Source organism: Cystoisospora suis (assembly GCF_002600585.1).
Source record: "Cystoisospora suis strain Wien I chromosome Unknown contig_1797, whole genome shotgun sequence".
Lineage (NCBI taxonomy): Eukaryota > Apicomplexa > Conoidasida > Eucoccidiorida > Sarcocystidae > Cystoisospora > Cystoisospora suis.
Genome location: NW_027154597.1, coordinates 6,489 through 31,189, shown reverse-complemented (window position 1 = coordinate 31,189; position 24,701 = coordinate 6,489). Strand labels below are relative to the sequence as shown.

Here is a 24,701-nt window from a genome sequence, read left to right as displayed (position 1 = left end):
AGGGGGGGGGGGGCAGTCATGTCTGTGTAATCAAGTAGATACCTATAACGGGAAGTCCGAAGTCTGCCTAAGTTCGTTTGCCACTGAAAAGCCTCGCCACAAGCTGCTGACTGTCCCTCTTGGCACTTAGAGCGACGATGGCATCACTATCATCATCTTTCTGTCTACAGTTTGTTGTACTCTTTCGTGGATTCCTCCTGTCTTCAGGTGTATGATCTAATCGGAGGGGCACCCGAGAAGATTCTCCCAGTCATTCCACAGCTGGTGATTCCGATAAAGAAAGCCCTGAGCACTCGAGACAGCGAGGTAAGGTTTGTCTTGTTTGACAATACGGTGAATACACAACCCTGGCTGATTCTTCTCTTTCCCAGGCTATCTAAAGTGAAGGTTTCTTTGTCTCTCGCTTTCTCCTGGTCTATGGTGTCGCGTCATCGCTATGGTTTACCTGCTGCCTAGCAGTGAAGAGAGCTGTCAACTGCACTTTCATGCTGAGGCACGGACAGCCTAGATAACTTTGCCTATGTTAACAGAAGACACCGCGGTAGCCAAGAATGTACTGCTCCACTCCAGAAGATTTACAGTACAGAAAAAAGAGACTTTAAGAAGAAAAGACGAAAGGCTGTGAGGATGTCACATCCTCACGGGCGTTCGTCTTCCCTTTCGCTTCGCCACTTTAGGTTCTTCCTCGTATGGATCGGATAGCTAGTTCTACGTAACTCATCTACCGATATCCTGAGAAATGAAGTCTCTAAAGTACAGTGCACTCTGAGCTAGCGGATTCGCGGGAATGCTCGCCAGCGCTCGGGAGACGGCTCTCTCCGTAGCCTTACCTCTCTAGGTACCACTGCGGTCGCCGTCATCTTTCTTTCCTTTGTTTCTCTTTCCGCCCTTTCACTCTTCAGCTCCTCCTTCTGACATACCTTGTATTATCCTATCATATCTCGTCATGCTTTCTCCAATATTTCCATGGTGACCTGCAGATTATCGCCACTACACTGAAAATTCTACAGGCCCTTGTCCTCTCGGGTATGTCAGTTAGATCAAACACATTCCAGCACAGACTCCTCCGAAAGAAGACGAGATTTGCCGGTGAAACGGCTTGGCAGATCATCTGTTCACCTCCTTTACTTTTCTTCCATCAACGGAAAACCTCGAGAAATTGTCTGCTATGTAGTAAAGACTGGGACTATGAGGTCAGGAATCAGAGATAACCAACGCACCGCTTTCCTTGCTAACGTGAAAAGAAATCTACTTTTGGCTTTTTTGTCTTCTTGCGGCTGTCGCTGATTCTAGGGGAAGAGATAGGGAGAGCACTGGTGCCGTATTACAGGCAGATCTTGCCGTGCTTCAACTTGTTGATAAACAAGAATAAGAATCTAGGAGATGAAATCTACTATGCCCAAAGAAAAAGGTAGGACCTTCACTACAAGCAATTGTGGAGCTCTATAGCCACTAACAAGCTTCACACGATACTCCACATGATTCCTGCTTGAGAAGAGTTAAGGCCGTCAATACTTAAGCATCCTTTTTCTGTTGTTAACATACGTATGCATGCACTCGTCTTCCTTCCTGAGTTTCTTCGTCGGTTGGGCTCAGCGGATCGAGAGATGTGTGATGGTGATGCCCCCCACACAGGCGTGAAAAGTAAGGAGTGTCTCTTCCACACGGTTAGCTGACGTGAATCTTGCTATTCTCTTTCTGAGCTTAGAAATAGGAAAACACTGACGGCTATACATAGTCTCACAACCTCAGGACACACCCGGAGATGTAATGTCTGAAAGATATACAAAGATTGGTGACAGAGAGACACCTTAGGTCCCCTTGCTCTCTTACCAGCTCCTCGATGTGGTACGGAACACGGGGAGGGGAGGCGCATCATACACGCGGTTCTCCAGCTGCTTGATGAGAAGCGATGGTAGCAAAACGAGATTGGAATAAAAGAATTGACTGGAAAATGTCCTCTCCGTACTGACCCCTTGAGATTTTGGAGCTTTCATTTCTCTGGTTTATAGAGAGAATCTGGGAGATCTCATTGAAGAGACACTTCACATCTTCGAGATCAATGGTGGTCCTGACGCGTTCATCAACATCAAGTATATGATTCCGATCTATGAAAGCTGCGTAACGAACTAGGAAGAGCACCCTCCAAATCTCACTGGTGTGGCGGGGCGTAAAGACCTCTCTCGTGTGAAGCAAGAAGTGCATATGCACCTCTCCCTCTCTGCTGTGGCCATCGGTGTCGGTTAGGCTGGACAGAGGCTTATGTTCAGCTCGAATTTTGAGCATGTTTGTTTCGAGTCACCACAGAAAGCACCCCAAGCTTCCCCGAAGCTATACAACTCCGCTACGTTGAGGCTGACTTTCTCCTCTGATCGTTTCTAAGAAAGAGTGAGATGTGTATCACGAGTCCACACGGGGAGTTCCTAGTAACACTCGAACCCGTGTAAACCAACAACATTGCGAATGTTCTATGGCTGCTCGGAAAAGGACGGGAAGGCAACAGATCTATCCGGCAAAAGTGAAAGCTATCGATCTGTAGCAGATGCCGCGGTGGACATTCGCCCAAGACGTTCATTAGTGAGACAACGCTAGAGTGCGCGCCTTAGTACTGCCACTAAAACTCCCCTGCCTCCCTAAACGTCTCGATTTTCTTCTCTCCTTGGGTGAGAAATCGATCGATTCAATTATCGATGTTGGCGGGCACAACTTAAACAGTTGGGAGATTGGAGAAAAGAATTCACGAGATTCTTGTCAGTAGGGTAAGGTATAGAGAAAGAACGTTTTCGTGGCCAATGATTCCACTGTTTCAGAAAGGAGAGTATGCTTTAGCACGAGAACACTCCTCTTTCTCTTCAATCTTTAACCAGTCAAGACGCACACACCACCGGCTTCCTTGATCTTCTTTTCAGCTAAGCGTGAGAAAAAGCGAGCCTTAACAATGACAGGGACCTTCGGCATTTCACCTTTGCCAAGGACTTTGAAAAATCCAGACTTCGTGACATCAATCACTGGTGCCTTGCTATCCTTGCCCTGCTCTGCCTTCTCGAAAGTGGCCTTCGAGACGAGGGACCACAGACGATCAACGTTCAGAATCGGTCGGACATATTGATTCTTCAACAAGTGGAAGTGTCTCATACCGACCTGAAAGGAAAAAGAAAAGAAGAGGGAAGTGAAGTCTTATTTCTACTCAAAACAAATCACATCTCTGAACGGCCTGCTTGCTACGACGTCACTTAGGTGCACATACACCTCAACATCTGATAACGCAACAGGAGCGACGGCTCTATGTCCATCCTTTAAGATAGAAACTAACTCCTCCCCCCCTGACATCAGCCAGGCAGAACAGACATCGCAAGGCGAAACGACAAAAAGGAAAGGGGACCGAGATCTCAAAAAACTACAGCGGCATTGACATTCGATCACACACTTCTCCCCTGTCAACCACCGGACTCAATCCACTACCAGTCCAATCTCCAAACTCCCCCCCCCGTCTCCTCACTGCGAATCTTATCCAGTCTCTTCAAACCGGATGAATGAAACCTGGGTGCTAAATAGAGCCTTCCCCTGCAGATGCCCGCGGCCTACACTTGCCACACTCGCACCAACCCTGTCTCCCATGCTAGGTAAACACAGCCAAGCTTTTCACGGTTGAAGATGTCCCAGCAAGTGGAAAACAGCTGAGAGGAGATGTTTTTTTACCTTTCCGAAGTAACCAGGGTGGTATTTATCGAAGTTGATTCGGTGATGGTGCATACCACCGGCTTTACCGCGTCCTCCTGGATGTTTGCGGTGCTTGCCGATACGGCCGTACCCCGCACTGACGTGTCCACGTCTCTTTCTGTTCTTCTTCAGACGAGTCGTCATTTTGGGAAGATTCAGAGAGAAGGAAAACAGAGAATCTGCATTCGAACACACCCCCCCATACATACAAATGAAAATTTAATGAGTATCACTTCATATATTGCTACAATATCCACATCATCCCCTCATTTTTCTCCAGCTTCTTCTAACTGTAAGCTTATCTATCTGTGCTATTCTCATTACCCAGACACACAACGGCCACCCGCCGTCTTTTTCATCCCGTCCGTCGGGTAAGAGGTGACGGAGAGAGATACCATAGAAGAAAGCAAGAGAAAGAGTCACAAGCTGGGGCAATGTAGCGATTAAACCACAGTAACAATTAGACCTTAGAAACTCGTCCAGGAAATGATACAAAGATCTCCTCCCTCTTTACAATAAATTTCCTCCAGAAGATGTGCGCCGCTAGTGCTACCCCTCTTGGTTGATGAAAAGACCGATTGATGATGATACTCCCCTCTCCCACAGCAAGCGGTTCCGTGAGGTGATTAGGTTTCGCTAAAGTGTGTAGGAGTTATCTTCAAAAAGAAAAGAGAAATAGATATCTCATCAGGCATACGAACATCCATCATAAAAATAGACCGGATAGATTACCACAACGCCGGCCGACTTCATTCAACACGAAGCGACAAAACAGAAATCTTACACCCCACTTGCTTCAAACCAAAGAAGAATGAAGGAAAGAAAGAAACGACACCCCCCAAACTTTTGATGAATGTTGTTTCATATAAGAAAAACGAAAGGCCTTTCTTTCTCCTTTCATGCGATATCTGCCTGCTGCGGGGTGAAGATTTTCTACGAAGTATAAGGAGATCTGACCTCTCAACTGGCCTCGAGTGGAAATACAGAAATCGCTAAAAAAGACTCTTCTTCCATGTGCATACCACTGAAGAGGAAACTGCTTAAAGATCCTTCTTACCTTAAAGAAAGAAAGACAAAAAGACTCCCAAGAAATCCGACTGCTGATCTCTCCTCCAGACTCCCCCCTCTCTCTGCCCATCCATCACGAGTACCACAGCCACCTACGTGAAAACTCACCTCTCTCTCTCTCTTTGACCTCTATCACATCATCGACAAAAGAATATCGAAAGGGGGGGAGACAGAGGGACTATACAAGGAAAATCCCATGAAGAAAGGTAGCAGGGTCGGGGGAGTGTATTCTCTCTAGGACCTTCGGGCGGAAATGATGACGGCATGATGACGTGCTAAAAGGAGGAAAACTACCTGCGTGGTATCCCTCAGAGTGGCTGGACGTTTCTGAAAGGAAGAGAGAGACGTTTTCTCTATAAGCCGCGTCGGCTCCCCAAGTCAAGATCATTCTTCCTGCGACCGGCCGTGGGTGGCTTCACTACCATTTTTGACGGAGCGGTAGCACTGAGCCGTGAATGAAGGAGAGACATGGGGAGGAAAACTCTCATCCGACTATAAGCCGGCCACCAGCATGGTCACCGTAAGCAGGAAGTGTGAGAGATGTGTTGAGCTGGTTTTCGAGCGAAGTGGGTTGATCTTCAATTCTGCGTGATGTAGATGTACAAGAGGACTATCCCTTGGAGTTATTATCTCACTATAAAATGCCTTCCTGTCTATCTTGGAGCATTCTTTTTCGATCTCTCTCTTCTCTCAGTTTTGAGGCGGGCTTTTTCCACAAGAAAAGAACAACAAGATGGCGGCGATGAATGACTGCACCCTTGGGATTTTGAGAATCGACGTAGGGGGGCTTGACGACTGCATGCAGCCGAAGTTTACCTTGTTTAAGCTTGCAGACACCTGTTGTTCTTCTCTCTTTCACTCGGCAGATAGTAATACACGAGGTGACTGATCACCTTATGAAGCAAGAAAGAAATGAAAGAAGAAAAAATCTCTGGAAAGATGACAGTGATATGAGCAGTCGACGTAAAAAGGATCGTAGAGGAAATGTAAGGTGTATCTACTGCCATCGCTATGGAGAAGGGGTGGTGAGGTAGTCTACTTGCCTCGCCTTTGGATTCAACTAATCTCTTTGCATCCGAAGACTTCTTTCTTCTCTCTTCTCTTCTGATTTCGGGGCTCGCCTCCTATCATTTCTGCTAAGAAGTGCAGTCTTACACACTCAGTCTCCTCCTGTCTCTTTCTCCATCTAGTCTTTCCAGTGTACATACACCGGAAGAAAAGAGGGAAGGAAGGCAATTGCCAGGACTTTTTCTGTTGTCGTTCTTCTTTTCTCGTCCCCTCAAGCATAGCTTGTACATTCACTTTATCATGAGAATGGCTCATTCCTCTCTCCTCTCTATTTCGATCGACAACTCATCCCTTTCCATACCTTGAGAGAAGAGATTCTCCGTGGTGAGCCAAAGCAAGATGGCCGGCTTCAGAATCAGACCTCCAGGGACAAGGCATGCATTCCGTAAGTTTTCTTTCTTCTCTCGATCTTTGGACCAAAACTCCTCTTTCTTAGTTTGTCGTTTCCTCTGTACAGAATGTTGTCTACACAGAAAATTTACAGAAGTGTGTTGCGGTCACTTGAGCGTGCGGTGTACGTACACTCTAGAACATCTCTGCAACTGCTTTGCTTTCCTCAGAGTCCTTTCGTACCTCGCAGAAACGACGGATTCTTCTTTCTCCTTTTTCCTCTCTGTTTCGCTCAACGTGCGTGTGGCTCTAGATCTCTATATAGATGACATATAGAGCATGTCTTCGTGTACAGACAGCTATACGCCTCCCTACATATATCCCTATAGATACTACTGTGACGGGGTAGGATGTACCTAAACACCTTTCCCCCCCTCCCTTCTCTCTGTCTGCGAACGTGTATGAGTATGTATGTATGAATAGATCTCTTGTTCTTCTTGTCTCCTTCTCTCTTTTCGTCGTTTTCTTTTTCTTTCTTTCTCTAGCAAGGTTGGGTGTGTATCGTACGATTATGTTCCGACGTATGAATCTTCCGAACTGGCCACCTGATGGAGCATCTCCTCTCCATCCAGTAAGAAAAGCATTCTCCATAGAGACATCTCTTGCAGGGGTCTTCTCTTCTTTTATCCTTTTCTTCTCCCTTCGTTAATCTCCTGTCTGTGTTTTCTTCTTTTCTTGACTCCTCTACCTCGACGTCGATGATGCTGGCTGTGTATGTATGTATGAATATGTATGTATATATGCAACACCTCGATCTTCGCAGCAAGAAGACAGAAAAGAAGAGAAAGAGAGACGCAAAGAAAGAGCAAGAGAGAGATACCGCACTTTGACATATGTATCTTGTCGTGGAGTCATGTCTCTGCTTGCTAGCCTCGGACGTCTCGTTTTTTTCTATCGCTTGTATTCTTCTTCATGCCTCGTTCTTTCGGGAGGTCTTGTGAATTAAAACTTCAGTGTGAATTTCAGAATGACGAAGAAGTCTTGTTTCTCTTTTGTCCTTGTCATCATTACCACCATCACAAACAGTCTGACGATGTCGGGTGTATGTACACCAGACAAGTCTGCTTCCTAGTCTTCATGCACTTCTTCTTCCTCTACGCGACACACCATTTCTTCCTATCTTATTCTTTTGCCTAAATACGCACACAAATCTCAGGGGAGAGAAAGAGAAAGACACGAAAACGTTTTCGCCTATATATATATGTATATTCGCTCCATTTGTCCACATATATGTGTGGTCAAGTGGAGCGAATACAAATTGGTATGTACCGTGTATGAGCCGAAGCACTGAGAAGACAGGAGAGTACGTCAATTTTTCTTGTGACGAGTAGAGGAAAACAAGAAGAATAAGAAAGATATGTTACCTTGGAGGAAAGAAAGCTTTATACATTTTGCATGGCAATAGGGATTTCGTAGGTGTACATACAGCATCAGAAAGTATCTGTCTGTATCTACTCCGACTACCCCCGGAAGAAGAAGACGAAGTGTAAGTGCCATGACATGTCTCTCTATCATTTAGATCTCGTTTCTTTCTTATCTGTTTCTTTCGTATCCCTTTCTTTTTCGTTTTGTAGTTTATTTGTTATGTCCCCCTCCTTCTCCCATCTGTCTCTCTTTTTAATCTTCTTTCCTGTTTCGTTTGCGTTTAGATTGAGCCCTGGGGTCGTCAGTTTGTTGTCTTTAACGCACATGAGACAGCAGCCCCAAGCGACTCATCGACACAGCCACGCGGCCCCTTCCCTCGTCTACCTCCCGTTGTTGAAGTAAGAAAAACCAACTGCTTCTTCTCTTTCTTCCTCTCTTCTCTCCTTTCTTCATCTTCTTTTTTTCTTTTCTTTTCTTCTTCCGTTCCTTTTGTGCTCTTCTTTGAGAAGCGAGAAACTGTATCTCTCGTTCTTCCTGCTTCTTTTGGAAAAGGTTTGCTTTCTCTGTTAGGTCGTGTCATCTGCTCTGCTCGTCTTTCTTTCTTACAGACAATGAGACACCGTAGCCATGTAGTAGATCATGTAGACACGAAAGAGAGAGAGATGTCTAGACACAGGAGAAAAAGAAAAAGAAGAAAACTCTTGGCTGAGATAGAAAGTATGTGGGTATGAGTGAATTGGTATATCTCTCTATGTATGAGTCTGTGTGTATGTACAGCCGACGGATGACGCTAAGACAAGAGCAGCGAGAGGGGACAGTCTCTTATCTGCTGTACGAGAGAAGCAAACACACCTACCGAGCCCAGCCAAGACCGTTATGTGTGTAATGGATTACGCAAGACGGCCCTTGATGTTTCTATGTCATGAAGACTTCAAGACTTTCAAGAAAAATCTTCCTCGTCTGAAAGAGCAACTCCAGATCTTCAAACAAAAGCTTCGTGTAAGAAAAGAGAGAACAACAAAAGAGACCGCAGCAGGAGAGAAAGAAAATGACGGGAAAGAGATTAGGCATGACGGAGAAACAATTCTCTCTCCGACTCTCTCTCTTTCTTGCAGGCATCATCTCCCTTCTGTAGATCTCTAGTCGAGCTACGATCATTTAATTGACAGTTGGCTCTCTTCTTCTCCTCGTTGTCCTATCTCTCTATCTCGTTTTTCCTTCTTGCATTGATATTTGGCCTCCTTACCTTCCTCCTCTTCTGTTTAATCTCTCCCTCTTTCTCATCTTCTCTTTATCCGTTTCTCGAGAATACATTATATATCACGTGTATGTATCACATCTCATATGTGTTTCTTTCTTTCTTTATGTGTGCGTTTGTGTTTTCTCGGGTGTATGTACGTACAGCCGAATATGATTCACGAGAAGTACGATCTCCGTCGACAACTTCTTCCGTACAAGCAGTACGCCATGCAACGCCTGAAGACTGGCGAACATGATGGTCATGGCATTATCCGAGGAACCATTCGGGAGAAGAAAACTTAAGACTTACCGAACGAGACGAAAGAACACGAAAAGAAAAGAAGAAGAAAAGAAAGAGGCAGATATCCCCACGTATATCCGTTCTTTTCTTATCCTTCCTCCCTTTTTTCTTCTTGTCGATCTGTATCTATCTTTAACCGGTCTCGAGTCTGTCTCTTATCAATCTCTGCCTATAAGGTTCACAGTCTCTCTTGAAGAGACATGCGCACAGCAAGAGTTCTCAAGGCTTTTTCTTCCTTTCTCCCCCGCCTCTCTAGCCTTTCTACAAACCATGATCTCATGACGGCCTCCTGCCTGCCTTGTTAAGGAAATTAAAGAGAAGAAAACCCAACCCTTCTTTCTTTTTCTTTCTTTCCTACTCAATGAAGAAAAAGGCTCCAAGAATCCGTTTCTAAAAAATATCATCTTTCGGTATTCTCGAGAGGTGGGGTATGTACACCTCACCATCCATACATCAATCGTCTTCAGGTATTCGTGATTAAGGTGTATGTACACCTCATAATCAACGTGGTCAGTCCCTCTCGTTCTACGTACCTCTCTGCCGTTTCTTCACATTTCATTTCTTCCAAACCCCAGAGAAAGAGAAAGGACAAGGAGCGACATACTCTTGACTACGATTCCTCACTCCTCCTGTCTTCTCAACGGTGACGGTTTCCGTTGAGAGTGAAACGCATGCAAATCTTACATAAAAAGCTAAAACACAATTGAGTGTACGTTGTTTCTTTAGCGACTCCTTCAGCTGACGAGAGATACCTTCTTTTTTCCTTTCGCCACATGACGTTGAAAGGAAAGTCATCTCTAAGTTAGGAGAGAACAGACAGAAGAACATTTCAAATTATTCTTCTTTGTGGGAGAATCCATCTCTATACATCCCTTTTTATTGGGACTCGCTCTCACGTCTTGTTTTCAAAGAACGAAAAGACAACGATGATGATGACGCTACTCTCCTTTATCCTGGTTTCAGGTGTATGTACACCTGAGGGAGTGTAATACCAGCTCCGGGTGTATGTACACCTGAATGGTTGACGATGAACAGCCACACCTCAAGAGCAGACAGAAAGGGGGGGCTCAAAACACACGTGCACCTCTATCTATTCCTGTCTTTCCCATGATCATCTCATGAGAAAGAAGAGACGAGAAACGAAGACTGACTTTGACTGTCTTCTTTCATTCTTTCTTTCGCTTTTTCAGATGAAGTTTCTTTCTTGGAAAAGATAAAACACAACTAAGTGAATTCATCGAACTTCTACCGAGAAATTCTATAAAACATGACATAATACACAAACTGTCTTCTATACACACCCAAGGTGGTTGCCGCAGGTAGATAGGAAGGTACCGAGGTGTATGGATGCTCCTCTCTGTCTCTCTGTCTGTACATACACCTGAAGAAGCAGAAGAAGAACAAGATGACGAACAAAAACTCCATCTAAATTCTAAAGGAGTAGGGAATTCCTAGCTTTCGCTTGACAAGAAAATCTTTTTCCTTCGTTTCCGTAACTCATCAAATCCAAACTTTTCCTCGTCTGTTATTTCAACTCCCACACAGAAGACGAGAAAGGGGAGAAGAACATATGCACAGGTAAAACTTCGGAACGAAACTTCAGAGAAGATCTGTATCTATCTCTCTCTCTCTGTACATGTATGTCTTCTTTCACGAAAGAACAAAGAAGCAGCTTCACAGCCTCTTATCTCTATCTCTTTTCCTCTCTTTCTTTCTTCTCTCTCTCTACATGAGAAGAGAAAACGGTGTTCCTATCCTTTTGAGAATGAGAGAGAGATGAAACGAAAGCAAGAAAGAAAAAAACGGTGGACTGAAGAGAAGGGAAGGAAGTTAAAGAATCTCATCCGTCACGATGTTTGATCTCCCAGGCCGAGCTACTTGTGGAGGTACCATAGACAGAAGGGCTCGCCGAGCTGAAGCTGTGAGAGAAGAAAGAAGGGAAGAGAGAAGGAAAAGATGAAGAGAGAGGGGACGACAGAAACAAAGGACATAACAGAGAGGTTTCTAGTAAAGAAGAGACAGAAGAAGATGTCTAGAGATGAAGAGAGGACGGCAAGCTTTCTTCTTCTGATCAACAGAGAAGCTCACTGACTAGCGACTGGCTAGTCTGCTTAATGGAGTGTATATACACTCCACCATCCGACCCTGTTCAACACCAAGGTGAAGGGGAAGAAGGAGATCGACTAGTAGTGCTACGGACATAGCCAACGAGTAGAGAAAGAAGAAAATACAACGAGGAATGACAGAGAGAGAAAGGAAGAAGAAAACATTCTTCGTCCATATCACAGTACATTATCGAACTCTCTTGTAGATCTTTTTGAGACAAAGTCCATGTGTGTAGATAGGCTCTTTTGTCTGTATCTTTCCCAGGGAAGAAGACGGAGAACACCCCTCATAATTCCTGCTCGAGCAAGAGGAAAGATCTTTCGACTGCTCTCCAGAAGGATTGTAAACAAGCTCTCATACACAAGATGCAACTATAATATAGACACACGCGACAGATACACAAGCTCTCTTCGGTATTCTTTCCTTCTTCCCTTCATTCTCTCCCTTGATATAGTATGAGATAGAGGAAGATAGAGATAGATGTCTGATGTAGCTGTGGAAGTGAGAGAACAGATAGAATCCTAATATAGGGCGAAACGTCCGAGAGCGAAGAAGGGAAATGAGAAGGAGAAGCAGAAGGAGAAAGCTTGACGGATCTAGAAGAGAGAGAGAAGAAAGAAGATGAGAAAGAGAGAAAAGAAAGGAAGAAAGGAGAGAGAAGAATGAAGATACGAGAGAAGAGAAAGGAAGAAAGGAGAGAGAAGAAGAGAAAGAGAAGAGCTTACAATTGATCGGCAGTGCGGTGTTTTGTTCCATAACGGAAAGAACACGCTTATTCGTCCCTGTCAAAGGAGGAGGAGGTCTGCTTCTCTCTCTCTCTTCGTCTTCTTCATTCCTCGATAGCCGACCTAGAGAATGTGAAAAAGGTGTAAGAGGAGAAGAAGATGAAGGTGGAGTGTAACTGCAGAAACATTCCCCTTGTGCAAGCGAAGAAGAGAAAGAAACAGAAGGACCAGAAGAGAAAGAAGAAGAGCTAGGTAGTGATGGATGAGGTGTTAGACGGCGGTGATGAGCGAGAGAAGAGGGAGAAGAAAAGAGAGAAGGAACGCTAGGAGAACAAGAAGAAGAAAGAGAAGTCGCCTGGAGAGATGATTCCCCTGACAGGTGTTGAGAAGAACTGGGTGACGCATGAGCGAGAGGAGAAGAAGAAGTCTGACAAGAAGAAGAAGAAAAAAGAAGAGAGGAAGCGCTGCTTACTTGCAGAAGGACAGGTGGTGTAGGCGAAGAAGAAGAGAGGCTGCTATTATGCGCCTCAGCCGTTTCTTCGCTTTCGCCGTTTCCCTCCATTTGCCTTAAGAAGAAAAGAAGAAAGTTCAAAAACGGAAAGCGAAGACTTCTAGTCTGTGATAAGGTGAATTTCAAGCGTGAAGTTTGTTAGAGATCTTCAGACTGAAGCATGTGTTGTCTGCGAAAAGTCGCCCAGACAGAAAAAGAACAAGGAAAGCGAAGTAGTAGACCCGTCGATGCTGCTGTAGAAAGAGAGCATGGCGATTCTGAACCTTGTTACTACAATGAAAGAAGAAGAAGAACATACGTATTGTCTTCTCTCTACTATTCTCTCTTCGTTCTTTTTCGCCGTCTTCCTGAAAGAAAAAACTCATCTACTGCCCGGAAAGAAGAGACACAAACTTCAGCCAACAGACACGCACACTCTCTCTCGGCCTTCAATCCTTCTTCCCTTCCTTTCTTTCTCTGTCGATCCATCTGCCCTTCTTTTTTCTTTCTCTCTTCTACTCTCGAGCAAGTTTTATTCCACCCTCTTCTTTCTATAACCCAGATTGACTTCACCATAGACTTGCCGTTACACAGTCAGGTAGAGATGAACATATGTGTATGAATAGAGATAGAGAGAGATAGGAAAGATGAAGAGAGATAGGCACAGAGAGCCCTAGGCAGACAGTACGTCGGCGGGTGAGAAGAGATTTAGCTTTTCAGTTTGCCTTTTCCTTAACGAAAGTTTGCCGATACAGGCGGGAATGTAGAATATTGCCGCATTGGAAACCTTTTTCCCGCGCTTACACAGCTGTCCCAAGAGCTCACGGTTGATTCCGATTGCGTCAGGCGTGGTAGAGCCCGTGCACAACCCGGATATTTCTGAACTCAAGCGTTCAGTGCGGCGTCCTACAAAGACGTGTTCCGTTCTCATTGGGTGTAAATGAACTTCTTCTCTGCCTCGGTCTATCAGAGCGCATCCGCGTCCACAGCCCACATCACTTTCTAAGCGTGACAGGGCAGTAGCTCTACAGTGTAACTCAGTACGGAGAGTGTCATCATCTGAAACCTCCACCACCTCCCTACAGCAGTCGATTTGCCGCTCGGTTCCTGCGCTGCAATCTTTCTCTCAATCCGTGAATCTTCCGAAATTTCCCACGGTTCCTGTCCTTTTTCCCTCCGCGGGTACACCCATCCCCGGATTAGAAAGGGGAAAAAGAGACAAAAGATACAGACAGGAAAGAGATCAGAAGAGTCCGCCGCTAGCGCCTACTGATGGTGCCTATCCGGACTGTTTTAACCACCCACAAACACGAATACAGCAAACCGCCAAGAAAACTAACACGCGCGTACGAAAACAGAAAATCTTACAATCTCTCTCTACTACTTTTTTTCTTCAGACACCCTGGAGTTCTCGCGCCCTTCTCCGATGAATTCAGGAGTGTCCCACCAATATCATTTCTATGCACTTTCATATGCAGTGCGCCCCATAACGCAATGAGGCATAGGAGCTTAGAATCCCTAACGCACTTGTACAAGAAGACAGGAAACTACTGTAGCCATTCATGATGACACACCGCCTTTGTTCACATGCATTGCTCTGCCCTTATTTCCTTTTCCCACTTGTCACATGCCCCCCCTCACCTTTCATCCTGTACTGGCTGTCTAAAAGATGTCAGTGATGATTGAGATAAACCTACTGAGGAAAGCCAGGGTAATCAGGTCTACGTAGAGGCCCGGAACGTGGTGTCGTGCCTCCCATCCCGAAGTCGCCACATAAATCTCGGAGCTCTCCTGTCTTCACCCGCCACATCCATAGTCCCGCAAACTTCACACCTTCATGGACAGCCGTACTACTATCTTCATGTTAGCATGACCCCTGTACTACAGAAACGGTAGCTATCTATCATGAAACTGGGACGAGGCGCCCGAATTTCCTGCGCATCAGATTCAGCGGCTGCTGAACTTACGGAAATGCCAGACCGGGAGTATAGTTCACAAGCGCCCAGCTGGCTTCTGACATGGCTGTGAAGGGACTATCTGGCAAGCACTCTGCAGATCTCCCAAAAAAGCCGGGGCCCTGCCCTGCAGCGCACCCTCATTCTGGCCGATGAGTAAGCCGTACCTACTCCGTGCAACGCCTGAGTGAAACGACTCCTTGGAGATTCGACCGCACTCCTGTCGTTCAGCGGCTCGGTGAAAAGCCCCATGGATCACGCTCGGTGTACCCGCGGGCCCAGCGGCACTGCAGACTTCCGAACGCTAGTTGCGCACCGCTGGATTCGCGCCACGCTTTCTGGCTGGTAGCGAACACAGCACGCTTGTGCCGCATCTTTTTGTTTCTTTTCTTCACTTTCATACAGGTCATTTCCTCCTCGACCTTCATCTTACTTCCCGTGTGTTTCAGGGTCTCCACAACCCCGAACACGGACCACAGCCGAAACACTGCAGACGCTTACCACGTGAGCGCTGTCAAGGGCCTAGCAGGCTTTTTAAACAAGAAAAGGAGCAGAGGCCCGGTCGCTGAGTTTGTCGGGTGATCTATCCGCCATGAAGCCCGTGGTTGCTTGCTCGCTACTAGCAGCTCTCCTGGCAGGGGTTGAGGGTTTGCGGTATGGACCTGCGGAGAGAGGTACGTTCTGCGATGCCCACGGAAACTGCGAGATGTGGAGTTATCGGCCAACCCACTCGGGTGGATGGTCACGGCTGGGTACCTTCTAAAGGAGCCCCATGGTGCGAGAAAAGAAGGCTTGAAACAGAGGGAATGGATATATAGCATAACATCACTCCATCCGAGCAAGAGGAGCGCTGTGTTCTGAGCAGCATCGCCTTGCTCGGTTTCCTAGTGAAGGACTGGACATCGCCTGGAAACGTTCTGCTCTCCTGTCCTGCTGCCCCGCAGATCTGGTCGCACCCAGTGCGGTATCCTTCCAAGATCAAGTCGAGGAAGTAGGAGCACGCGTGTCCACACTCCAGTCGGAACTGGACGCGTGGTGCAATAACTATTACAAGAAGTTGTGTTCAGGCGGCAACAAGGCCTTCTGCGACAAGACAGCACTTGCTCGCTACGGCAAGGGAATTAGCTCTCAGCAGACAAATCAGTGGCGGTGTTACACAAACGACAGTTTGAATCCAGGAGGGCGCGAAGTCCAATGTGTTGACGATTGCGGACATTACTTCCCTTGCCTTGGAGTCATAAACGCGAAGACAACTGCACACGCAACAGCTCAAAGCGACATCACTAACTTCATCCAGAAAGCGGTGCCCAAGTACTGTAGTCCGATCCAGGCTGCAGGAGACAAGTTCTGCGACAGCGTGGTCAAGGGGTCTGTTGCACGAAAAGATACCGGGAGAACTGGACAAGAGACTAGTCAATGGAGATGTTATGAGCGGGTAGGTTTTGTTTCGATTGGCCGGTGTCCCGCATGTCACGCACACAGACGGGGGACAACGGGACATTGCTCGGGCTAACTGTTACTTGCGGTTGTCTGCATTTTTTATTCAGGCAAGCTTGACATACGAGGCGTCAGGAATATGCAAGGACAATTGCGGCGGTGAACGGCTGTGTCCTGGCGGCCGCTCTGGTGAGTTATCGCTCACAATGCTTCCTTTTCTTGCAGATTACGCCGCATTTCGAGAAATTCTTTTTGTTGTAGCTAGTAGTAAAGGCCAACGGTCTGCACGCGACTGCTGCGACACAAGTGGTGTGGTGCAAGGAGACATCGAAGGGCCCGGTGAGACGACTGCCCATGAGCCGGGCTTGATTTGCTGTCTTTCTAAACGGGGTTTGCTCTTGCAGAGACACAAGGAGATCTTGCAAAGGAGCATTTTACAAGGGAAGCGGAGTTGCAGAAGGCGTTCACAGATCAGAGCGCGCCCTGTGACTCGTTGTGTGTCCCGACACCAATCAATCCTCCTGTCTGCGTCACTGACGAGAACCTACTGCAAAACACGAAGCGCAGCAAGGCTCAGGCCATGATCGACGACGAGTGTCAGAAGCAATTCGACCTTAACTGCAGGAGCGGGCATACGTCCTTCTGCGACAAGGTCGCCGTCGCGCGCAAAGACAAGGGCAGGGCTGGCTCTCAGGCGAAGGCCGAATGGAGATGTTACAGCTTGTCAGAATTGGACTTTAGGGGGGCCTCCTCAATGTGTATTGACGAATGTGGCCAGGAACTGAGGTGCCAGGGTGGGGTTAAGGGAGAGCAATCGGTTGAGCACACTACGTGGCAGCAGCTGCCCATGCTGATCGGTCTGGCGACTGAAAAGTTCTGTTCTGCCCGCCAGGCTTCCGCCAACGACTACTGCGATGAAGTTCTTCCTGGAACCGTCGCGCGGTACGAAGCGGGATCTGGAGACATCGAACCTAGCTGGAGATGCATTGACAAGGTAAAAACGAAAGGGAAATTGATTTGCAACGTGCTTGTGCTTGAGTCGTTGCGCTGCATCCTCGAGACAGATGTGCATCAAGTTGTTCTCAGACTCACCGTCCATTTGTTATTTGAATGTGCCCTTCAGAAAGAGCTGCGTCTGGATGCCGAGAGCAAGTGTGCCGACGAATGTGACGGTCTCGTAACATGCGCTGGAGGGCGAAGCAGTAAGTCCGACTCTCCTGCTTGTATGACAGCTCTACGCTGCACCCTGGACACTGTGTAACTGGTGTGGCCCCGTCTATCCCCTTCTGGTACCTAACTGTCTTGTAACCTTACTTGTGGGTACGGTCCTGCTTTCAGGAGTTGACGGTCCGCTCCCGTCGAACGCCTTGGAGGACGATCGTCGAGGCATCGAGGACGCCATGAACGAATTTGCAGGAAACTGTTAGCTGAATAAAAGCTTTTCGGGATAGCGCACGGCAACTTGACGCAGTGAAGTGGCACTCAAATGGCCGGTTTAGGAGATCATCGTCACCAACTGTGGCTCACACCGCTGTCTTATGATTCTTTCCGTTTGACTCCGAGGCACATACTCGGACGGCTCTACGTGGCGTGTCTGTCTTCCCTGCCTGCCTGTCTGTCTGTCTACACATTCTACTCTGGTCATTCATGGCGTTTTTTACGATCTTGACGAGACTATTACCCACTGATTACAGACCAGGTCGGACTTTTTCAAGTATTGACTCCACCATTGTGCGGCGCTGTCCCCGGACATGCCGGCACTGCTTCGATCGTAGACACAGGCAGTGTCACGATCGGAATCCTTGTCAAGTTGGTCAAGGAGATGCTTTCCCGCGGTAGCTCCACCTGATTTTTCACTATTACGTCCAAATCGTGTAACTGGGATTCTCTGGAAGTGTGTCTTCACGCAAGCAAGGACTGGCGTTGATGGTCGTACGTCGAGGCGGCACTGGGTCACCGTCAACTAGAGATGTAAAGCCCTGGCCTAATAATCGGACGACCGGCTTTGGCGAGGATGCCTCAAGCATTTAATCACGCTTTGTGCTAATCGGACGCAGCTGCTGTCGTTCGCCGGACAAGCTGAACTACAAGGCTGGCGCAAGACGTGGATAACCGACGGGGCATACCCTAAGCAACCGGTAGACCACCGCTAGGAATTTTCCGGAGAATTCCGGGAATGTATGAGATTATGCTCTGTCTAGTAAGCGGTGACCGATCGCCACACACACGGTCCAGACGGAGGCCTCTTCAGCTATTCTCACGTCTTGGAGTTCCTCCAAGGTGCCTGCGGTGGATTGAAGAACGTTCTACACAAACACAGTCTTTCCAACCGGAAGCAAGATAGCTCACTATGGTAGCGGGCTGGAAAGGAGTACATGTGACAATCCTTCGTGCTGGTTTATATAGCCGAGGACATGGGCGGCGGACGTCAACACGTTCTAAAACTGCCATCCGAGTAAAGCCAAGACTGAGGGCCCTCTGCGGAGCGCAAGACATCCAGATGGTGATACGGCATCGATAATCCCTGAGAACCGCCCCTATGATAACTCAGTACGGAGAGTGTCATCATCTGAAACCTCCACCACCTCCCTACAGTAGTCGATTTGCCGCTCGGTTCCTGCGCTGCAATCTTTCTCTCAATCCGTGAATCTTCCGAAATTTCCCACGGTTCCTGTCCTTTTTCCCTCCGCGGGTACACCCATCCCCGGATTAGAAAGGGGAAAAAGAGACAAAAGATACAGACAGGAAAGAGATCAGAAGAGTCCGCCGCTAGCGCCTACTGATGGTGCCTATCCGGACTGTTTTAACCACCCACAAACACGAATACAGCAAACCGCCAAGAAAACTAACACGCGCGTACGAAAACAGAAAATCTTACAATCTCTCTCCTGGCTTTTCCCCGTGACCCCCCGGCTCCCGCACCCTTCTCTCTGTCCATCACTGATGAATACAAGAGTGTTGCTCCGATAACATTGCTAGGTACCTCCTTATTGACTACACCCAAAATGCAATGTCCAAGAGCACAGAAACACACAAGTTCCGTCTTGTCCGGGAAGAACGAAGAAGAAACTCCGTAAGTCACTCATGTTATTAGCACACCACCTTTTTCGTCACATGCGCCCTTCCTCCCCTTTCTCCTTTCTCTCTCCGTCCTTTCTCAACTATCAGCAGCGAAGTCCACTGGGGTTGTTTGTATGATGCTGACAGTCCAAGGACCCATTACTGAGACAAGAAGCTAACCCCTATTGCTATGATTACTACCTGCATCCGAGGAAGTGACATCTTCTATACTGAAGGAATTATAGTGGATGGGTGAAATGTAGGTTAAAAAGATATGTCTGACAGGTTCAACTGTTTTCCCTCCTTCAACTTGAGGGTCATACCGTAGATACCAGTTGGTATCGGTTGAAGTGATGATATGAATGGTACATTGAAAGCTATCCGCGATGGCGCGAACGCACAGCTCATCCCCCCATGTTCCTGGTCTAGACATGTTTTTGATGTACTTGTCAAATTCCCCTTCTCCTTCAAAGAAGATTCCATACTCATCTTGATGTTGTCGCATGTGTTTCACTGCACGATTCCGAACAATTTTGTGATAAGCTTCCGTCCCGAAGAGATTCCAAGAACAAGACCGAAACTGACAATTTCCATCCCCAACAGAAAGGACCGTCTTGAATCCTAAAAAGCCTAACCTCTGTTCCAGTAAAGACTGACATGCTTTCATTCGACCAACAGCACCCACACGCTTCACTTCTTGGACCTCATCCCCCCCGCCTCCAGATGACTGACTTTGACTTTCCTCATCATCGTCGTTCATACCATTGAGTGGTGATACCGATGGTGTTCTCCTGTTTGCTGTATTATCATCATTACTAGGATGGTAATGGTCACTGACATCACTCGAATGATGATTCCTATCATTATTATCAACCTGAGGAGAAGGTGACGGTGACCGCGAATTCACGTGCATACGATGAGAGGGCGAATGGCTGGGGGTGGGAGTCTTCTTCCTGTCTGTGGACATCCCTTCTTTCTTGACGTGGTGATTGGTAGGAGATAATCTGTCGTGACCCGACTTGCCTTTACCTGTTGGAGAAGGAACAAAAGTTTCTTTCTTTTCACTCTCATAATTCCGATGATTATGATTGGGACTGGGTGAGGGGTGAGCGTGTGATGTTCTAAGAGAATGAAGACGACGATTGCTGCCATGGGTTGTTGAAGCGGGAGGAGTCTCTAAAGCTACACGGCTGCTACGTCGATTAAGAAACGGAAAGGGAGCGGTCCGTTTTTGTTCTTGTTGATACTCTCTATTAGCTCTCTGAGCCGCAAGACGAGTCTTAATGATGAGATAAGCTTTTAGAACCGTAGCAAAGCTACTCGCATTCACTTTCCTTGATAAACGATCCACCATAATCTGATCCTTTCGGCTCATAGGAAGAATAGGAGGACACGCAAGTGAACTATCCCCTCCATTAGCTAATAAAGATGATGAAAGCCTTAGCCGTGAAATCTGAGACTTCATCTTTTCATTTAAATTGTTCTCCTCGCCACGATGTCCTCCTTGTCCTGTGGCTCCCGGCGACCTCACTCGTTCTTCTCTTGGAGCTGTAGATGAAGAAAACGGACTTGGTGGACATAAATTAAACATGGTCATCGGATCTTGACCGCTATTCTTATTGCTAAGATCACTTGCACCGAAGACCTCTTCGCTTTCTTCTTCAACATAAAAATCACTGCGTTTCTCTGCAATCTCTCCCCCTTCTGAAGTTGAAGGTCTTAAGTTGCAAAGAAGAATAGGCGGAAGATCCGTACTCTTATGGCGACTCCTTTGATCGACCCCGGGAGCGTTTGCTGATATGATTCGAGTTCCTTTTCTCGTCTCTTCTTCTTTCAAAAAATTGTCGACAAAAATCTTTTCCCCTTCAATGATGCTGTACCCCCCCTGACAACCACCGCCTAAAGGAGAAGAAGGAATCGTCGGCTGTTGGACCTTATCAGATGCAGTAAGACGAGAACAATGATCAACAGAGACTGACGAGACTAAATGCGTTTCCTTTCGAAGCTTGTCAGTTGCGAGACACGGCTGTTCAAGGTTGAAGCCCTGACTTTGAGAGAAAATTTCAGCTACCTCTAAGCTTCGACCACACGACTGCAAACATGGTAGAGTCTTCAAGGTCGAGGCTGTTGGCGTGACCGGACCTAAAACGGCGCCTCCCTTCCGGCTTACTCCAAACGTGGAGAGTTCCTTCGGGAATTCTTGCTCGTTCTTTGAAGAAGACCTCGAGGTTTTCACCTCGCCCGACAAGCTCCCTCCAAACAGCAAAGGATCCACAGGCTCACCCCGAGCCAACGCGGCGGCGGCTGCTCTCGCCGCCGCAGCAGCGCCTGCTTTTGTCCTAAAGCCAAAAGATGGGAAATCAACGATATCTTTCCCTGCGCCGGTTATTCTCTCTGTTGCCGCGTTATTTCGGCCTTTTGCCGGGGTAGATGATGGAAAAGGTAAAGGCGCATGCAGTCTAGTAGAAGATTGGTAAGACGGAGTTCTACTCCGATGAGGCTGATCAACAGAAGGAAAATGCGATGATTTCAAGTATGATGGAGAGACAGAGCGATGGAAATGGTGTTGCAGTTCTCCTCTGCGCTCAAAATGCTCTCGGCGTCGCGGGGGAGCCAACGAGGAAAAAGATGACAATCTCGAAGAAGATGACTGCCTCCCGGGGGAAAAACATTCACGAGAAGAGGCATGGTATCCAAGATGAGACGAAGAATGACGTGAACTAGAATGACTAGTAGGTGGCGTCAGAAACTGAGAAGGTGTACCAGAAATACCGGGCGAATGGGGCGAAAGAGAAGCCGCGACGGCAGCAACACGCGGTAGAATCGATTGTTCCTGCTGGATGAAAAAACGGCTGGTGTCGCTATCCCTGGAAGGGCGGCCTGCGAAATTCTGGTAATGCCCGTACAACATGGGGATAGGATTCTCGTTTTGAGGAGCAAAAGAGTTTCGATACATGGCGGAAAGAAGAGGAACAGTTGTTTACCAACGCGAATTTGTAGAGAGCCGACGGGGAAGCAGTTGGCTACCGTCAAAACGCTCTTCGAACGCACGGGGAGGGACGAGGTTTGGAGAAAAGATGGATTAGCGAGCCCCTTTTGGCGTGCGCTAATCGACGTCACTTTGGTACAGTCACCTTGGGGGATGACTTGTTGTTGAAGATGAATGGAAAGGGAAGTCAGGAAGCTCTTCCTTTGAAATAGAAGAGGTCCAGAGAGAAAGAGAAGAGAAGCAGGTAGGTAGCTATGAGGGGATGGACTCTCAATGGATGGACTGGTGGTAAGAGAGAGCTGTGTGGTCTTCTGCCACCCGGAGACTGTAAAACTCCGAATAGAGTTTGCCTCTTCTCTATTCTTCGTTTCTTTGACGAGTGTTTCTCAGCAGAAAAGGCAAACAACGTGAAAAACTACCAACTGTGGTCATGTAGGATGGGCAGAAGGAGGAAGAGTGAGAGAGGGACAATCGATAGCAGAGTGAGTGGTGGCTCTTCTCAAGCAGGAGTATGCTTGTCCAGGCCCGCGGCAGTCTGAAGGGAAAAAAGGCAAATGATGGTTCATTAGAGGGAAAATAGCTCGGCAGAGCACAGGAATCCCTACGCTTGTACGATAGTTAGCTTGGGACAACAATAAATCGAGATTTCTGCTCGAAGAAAATGAAGAGACTACACACCTGAGAGGCTGGCTAGGGGCTGTTGTCCGTGGGTGAGAGAGTGAGTGTGAGGACAACCTAGCAATTCCCGGCGTCCATGACGGCCGCAGGGCGCTGGACCCCCGCCCTTGAAATACACCGATTGCAACACCTCCAGTCAGGGTTCCCGCAGCACCGCCACAAGGGTAAATACAGATAGAGACCCTAGCCTCAACGAATGATAGTGACAGGGCCTTGACTCGTCTGTATAGCTCTGCGTCTGGCGCGAACCTGTCACTCAAACTGCTACGGCGCCTAGAGCTCGGTAGTCTAGTTTCTAGGAATATCCGTGGAGTCTCAGTCGTGTACGATACACTCCGGTGAACTTGAAGGGATCTCCGCATTTTTCCGCAAGAAAAGGAACAAGGTCGCGTTACGGTGTGCCGATGGGTACGGCTGTCTGCTGTGCATGTGGATTGATTAGCTAGGTGCGCCACCAGCATCTAGTTTCTCTGGTAACTCTTACATAGATTTGGCCTGTTGACGTCTTGCGCCTGAGTGCCAGCCCCGGGGTTTGTCACACTCCCCGCTGAGGGCCTCTTCAAGGTCGGCTGCTGCCGAGTGCAGGGGGGGAGAATTAAAGACGCGGCACACGCAGTGGTGTGTGTCTGCGCCTCGTCGCAGTGTCAGCTTCTGAGTTTGGGCCCAACTAGGAGAGCGACAGCTTCTCAGGGCGTGAGCTACGGTCACTGGACAGAACGTTTTGTAAGCACCTCAAAATCTGCGGGACCACCATTAAGCTTCTGATTGTGGGGATTCTCTTCTCTCGTATGGGTAGTCCAAAATCATAATCACGGCTATCTAATCTCTCCTCTTTCACGGAGTCAGGGACAAACCAGGCGAAGTATGGACCGCTAGGAACGATTCTCACTGAGCTCGGTTTGGAATACTGTACGATAAAAAGGCGCCACACCACCTACCAGTGAGTGACGCTGTCGCGTTCGTGCGATATCGAGGTGAGAACCGATGGTAGATGGTCTGTGACAATTTGACGAGGGCAGAGCTCGGAGACGTTTGTTTCTTCAGGGAGAGCATCCTCCTTCAACCACCAACCTACTCGGGTTAGCTGACAAGGCTACGGCTATCGAAAGAGAGGCAAGTGCGGCCTAGTGCAAAACGGCGAAGCGGTAACACGTGGTGAGAATGTCTCCTTCCGCGACGAGAATGCATGTCAATCAAATCCACTTCGCGAGGGCCGCGGCTTCGGGAAAATGACCGGACGGAGTCACACCGCATACAGAAGAAAGAACTCCAAGAAGACAGCCGGTCTGCCTTCTCAGGAAGGCGTCCACCTGCGACTGAGCAAGTGCTCAACAAGGAAGGAAAGGAAGCATACCCTGTCAACAAAGGCCTCGTAACGCACCTGTCTCCTCCCGCAGGCCACCACGAGGAACTGAGACACACGTCGGTACGATGCTGCCCCCAGCAACACGGCTTTACTTCTGTGCTCGTGTATTTGTGCTCTGACCATGTGCTACCGGCGCACTTTTATTGTGCCGGACGTTGGTAACGGCTCGTGCCCGTGAATGTAAATGAGGAAGAAAGGACGCAAACGTGACACCGCGTAGAGATTGTCAGAGAGGTTCCGCAGCCATATGAATAACTTGGTATGAACGTCCCTCTATGCTGTGCTGTCAGCACACCGTAACAAGACTGAAGGGGGGACACACTACGGGTCGTTGTTGCCTTGGACTGCGACAACGTTTGGGGCCATTGCAGCCTTTCATTTCGCGAACGCTTTCGTTGTGAAAACTTAAAAGTGAACAGCACTCAGCGGCGCGGGCTGTTAGGACGTTTACGTCGTTGCCCCTCCCCCCCCGGCACACTTCCAAAAGTCTTTATCCATTTCAACTCTGCTATAAGACTTGGCTAGATGCTTCCACTATTTTCAACACTCTGGCTCATTCAAAGAGTCATCAGGTCCCCCTAGTCTCCTGCTTGTGAGAGGAGTGCTTGTCAACCGTCGCACGGTGTGCGCTCCTGGTAGACTGACACACTCTTCCGTTCACTCTTCGCTTGCTAAGCAGCAGGTCACCTTCTTACACATTCAAGTCCGTATCTATCTCTATCCATTCACGCTCTCTATCTCAGT

The 24,701-nt window shown here is 47.8% G+C and overlaps 6 protein-coding genes across 6 annotated transcripts in view; 3 read left to right on the top strand and 3 right to left on the bottom strand.

Annotated features, from left to right (window-relative positions):
• CSUI_003995 (flagellar basal body pacrg family protein) overlaps nucleotides 1–2,327 on the top strand; it is a 5,813-nt gene extending 3,486 nt beyond the window's left edge. The window contains exons 4-7 of the mRNA XM_068064190.1: nucleotides 208–306; nucleotides 903–1,026; nucleotides 1,294–1,411; nucleotides 2,013–2,327. Of these exons, the coding sequence (XP_067923839.1) occupies nucleotides 208–306; nucleotides 903–1,026; nucleotides 1,294–1,411; nucleotides 2,013–2,133 (462 nt within the window). The 3' untranslated portion in view covers nucleotides 2,134–2,327. The remainder of the gene's footprint in view (nucleotides 1–207; nucleotides 307–902; nucleotides 1,027–1,293; nucleotides 1,412–2,012) is intronic.
• Nucleotides 2,328–2,653: 326 nt separating this feature from the next.
• On the bottom strand, nucleotides 2,654–5,088 carry CSUI_003994 (60s ribosomal protein l27a). Its single transcript, XM_068064189.1, has 3 exons — nucleotides 4,778–5,088; nucleotides 3,700–3,899; nucleotides 2,654–3,141 (listed from the first exon to the last, which is right to left on the bottom strand). Exons 2-3 carry the CDS (start codon nucleotides 3,862–3,864, stop codon nucleotides 2,860–2,862), a joined length of 447 nt encoding a protein of 148 aa, XP_067923838.1. The 5' UTR covers nucleotides 3,865–3,899; nucleotides 4,778–5,088; the 3' UTR covers nucleotides 2,654–2,859.
• Nucleotides 5,089–5,155: 67 nt separating this feature from the next.
• On the top strand, nucleotides 5,156–9,165 carry CSUI_003993 (uncharacterized protein). The gene is made up of 5 exons (XM_068064188.1): nucleotides 5,156–6,241; nucleotides 6,732–6,817; nucleotides 7,896–8,009; nucleotides 8,389–8,610; nucleotides 9,016–9,165. Exons 1-5 carry the CDS (start codon nucleotides 6,196–6,198, stop codon nucleotides 9,151–9,153), a joined length of 606 nt encoding a protein of 201 aa, XP_067923837.1. The 5' UTR covers nucleotides 5,156–6,195; the 3' UTR covers nucleotides 9,154–9,165.
• A 1,365-nt stretch (nucleotides 9,166–10,530) lies between these two features.
• Nucleotides 10,531–12,589, bottom strand: CSUI_003992 (uncharacterized protein). Its single transcript, XM_068064187.1, has 2 exons — nucleotides 11,983–12,589; nucleotides 10,531–11,070 (listed from the first exon to the last, which is right to left on the bottom strand). Exons 1-2 carry the CDS (start codon nucleotides 12,542–12,544, stop codon nucleotides 10,982–10,984), a joined length of 651 nt encoding a protein of 216 aa, XP_067923836.1. The 5' UTR covers nucleotides 12,545–12,589; the 3' UTR covers nucleotides 10,531–10,981.
• Nucleotides 12,590–15,019: 2,430 nt separating this feature from the next.
• CSUI_003991 (microneme protein 13) lies at nucleotides 15,020–17,125 on the top strand (the record flags this gene model as incomplete). The annotated part of the gene is made up of 5 exons (XM_068064186.1): nucleotides 15,020–15,101; nucleotides 15,372–15,862; nucleotides 15,975–16,053; nucleotides 16,269–16,858; nucleotides 16,988–17,125. 5 exons carry the CDS (start codon nucleotides 15,020–15,022, stop codon nucleotides 17,123–17,125), a joined length of 1,380 nt encoding a protein of 459 aa, XP_067923835.1.
• A 910-nt stretch (nucleotides 17,126–18,035) lies between these two features.
• Nucleotides 18,036–22,566, bottom strand: CSUI_003990 (otu family cysteine protease). Its single transcript, XM_068064185.1, has one exon. The coding sequence runs from the start codon at nucleotides 21,878–21,880 to the stop codon at nucleotides 19,100–19,102; it is 2,781 nt and encodes a 926-aa protein (XP_067923834.1). The 5' UTR covers nucleotides 21,881–22,566; the 3' UTR covers nucleotides 18,036–19,099.
• Between the last annotated feature and the right edge of the window lie 2,135 nt (nucleotides 22,567–24,701).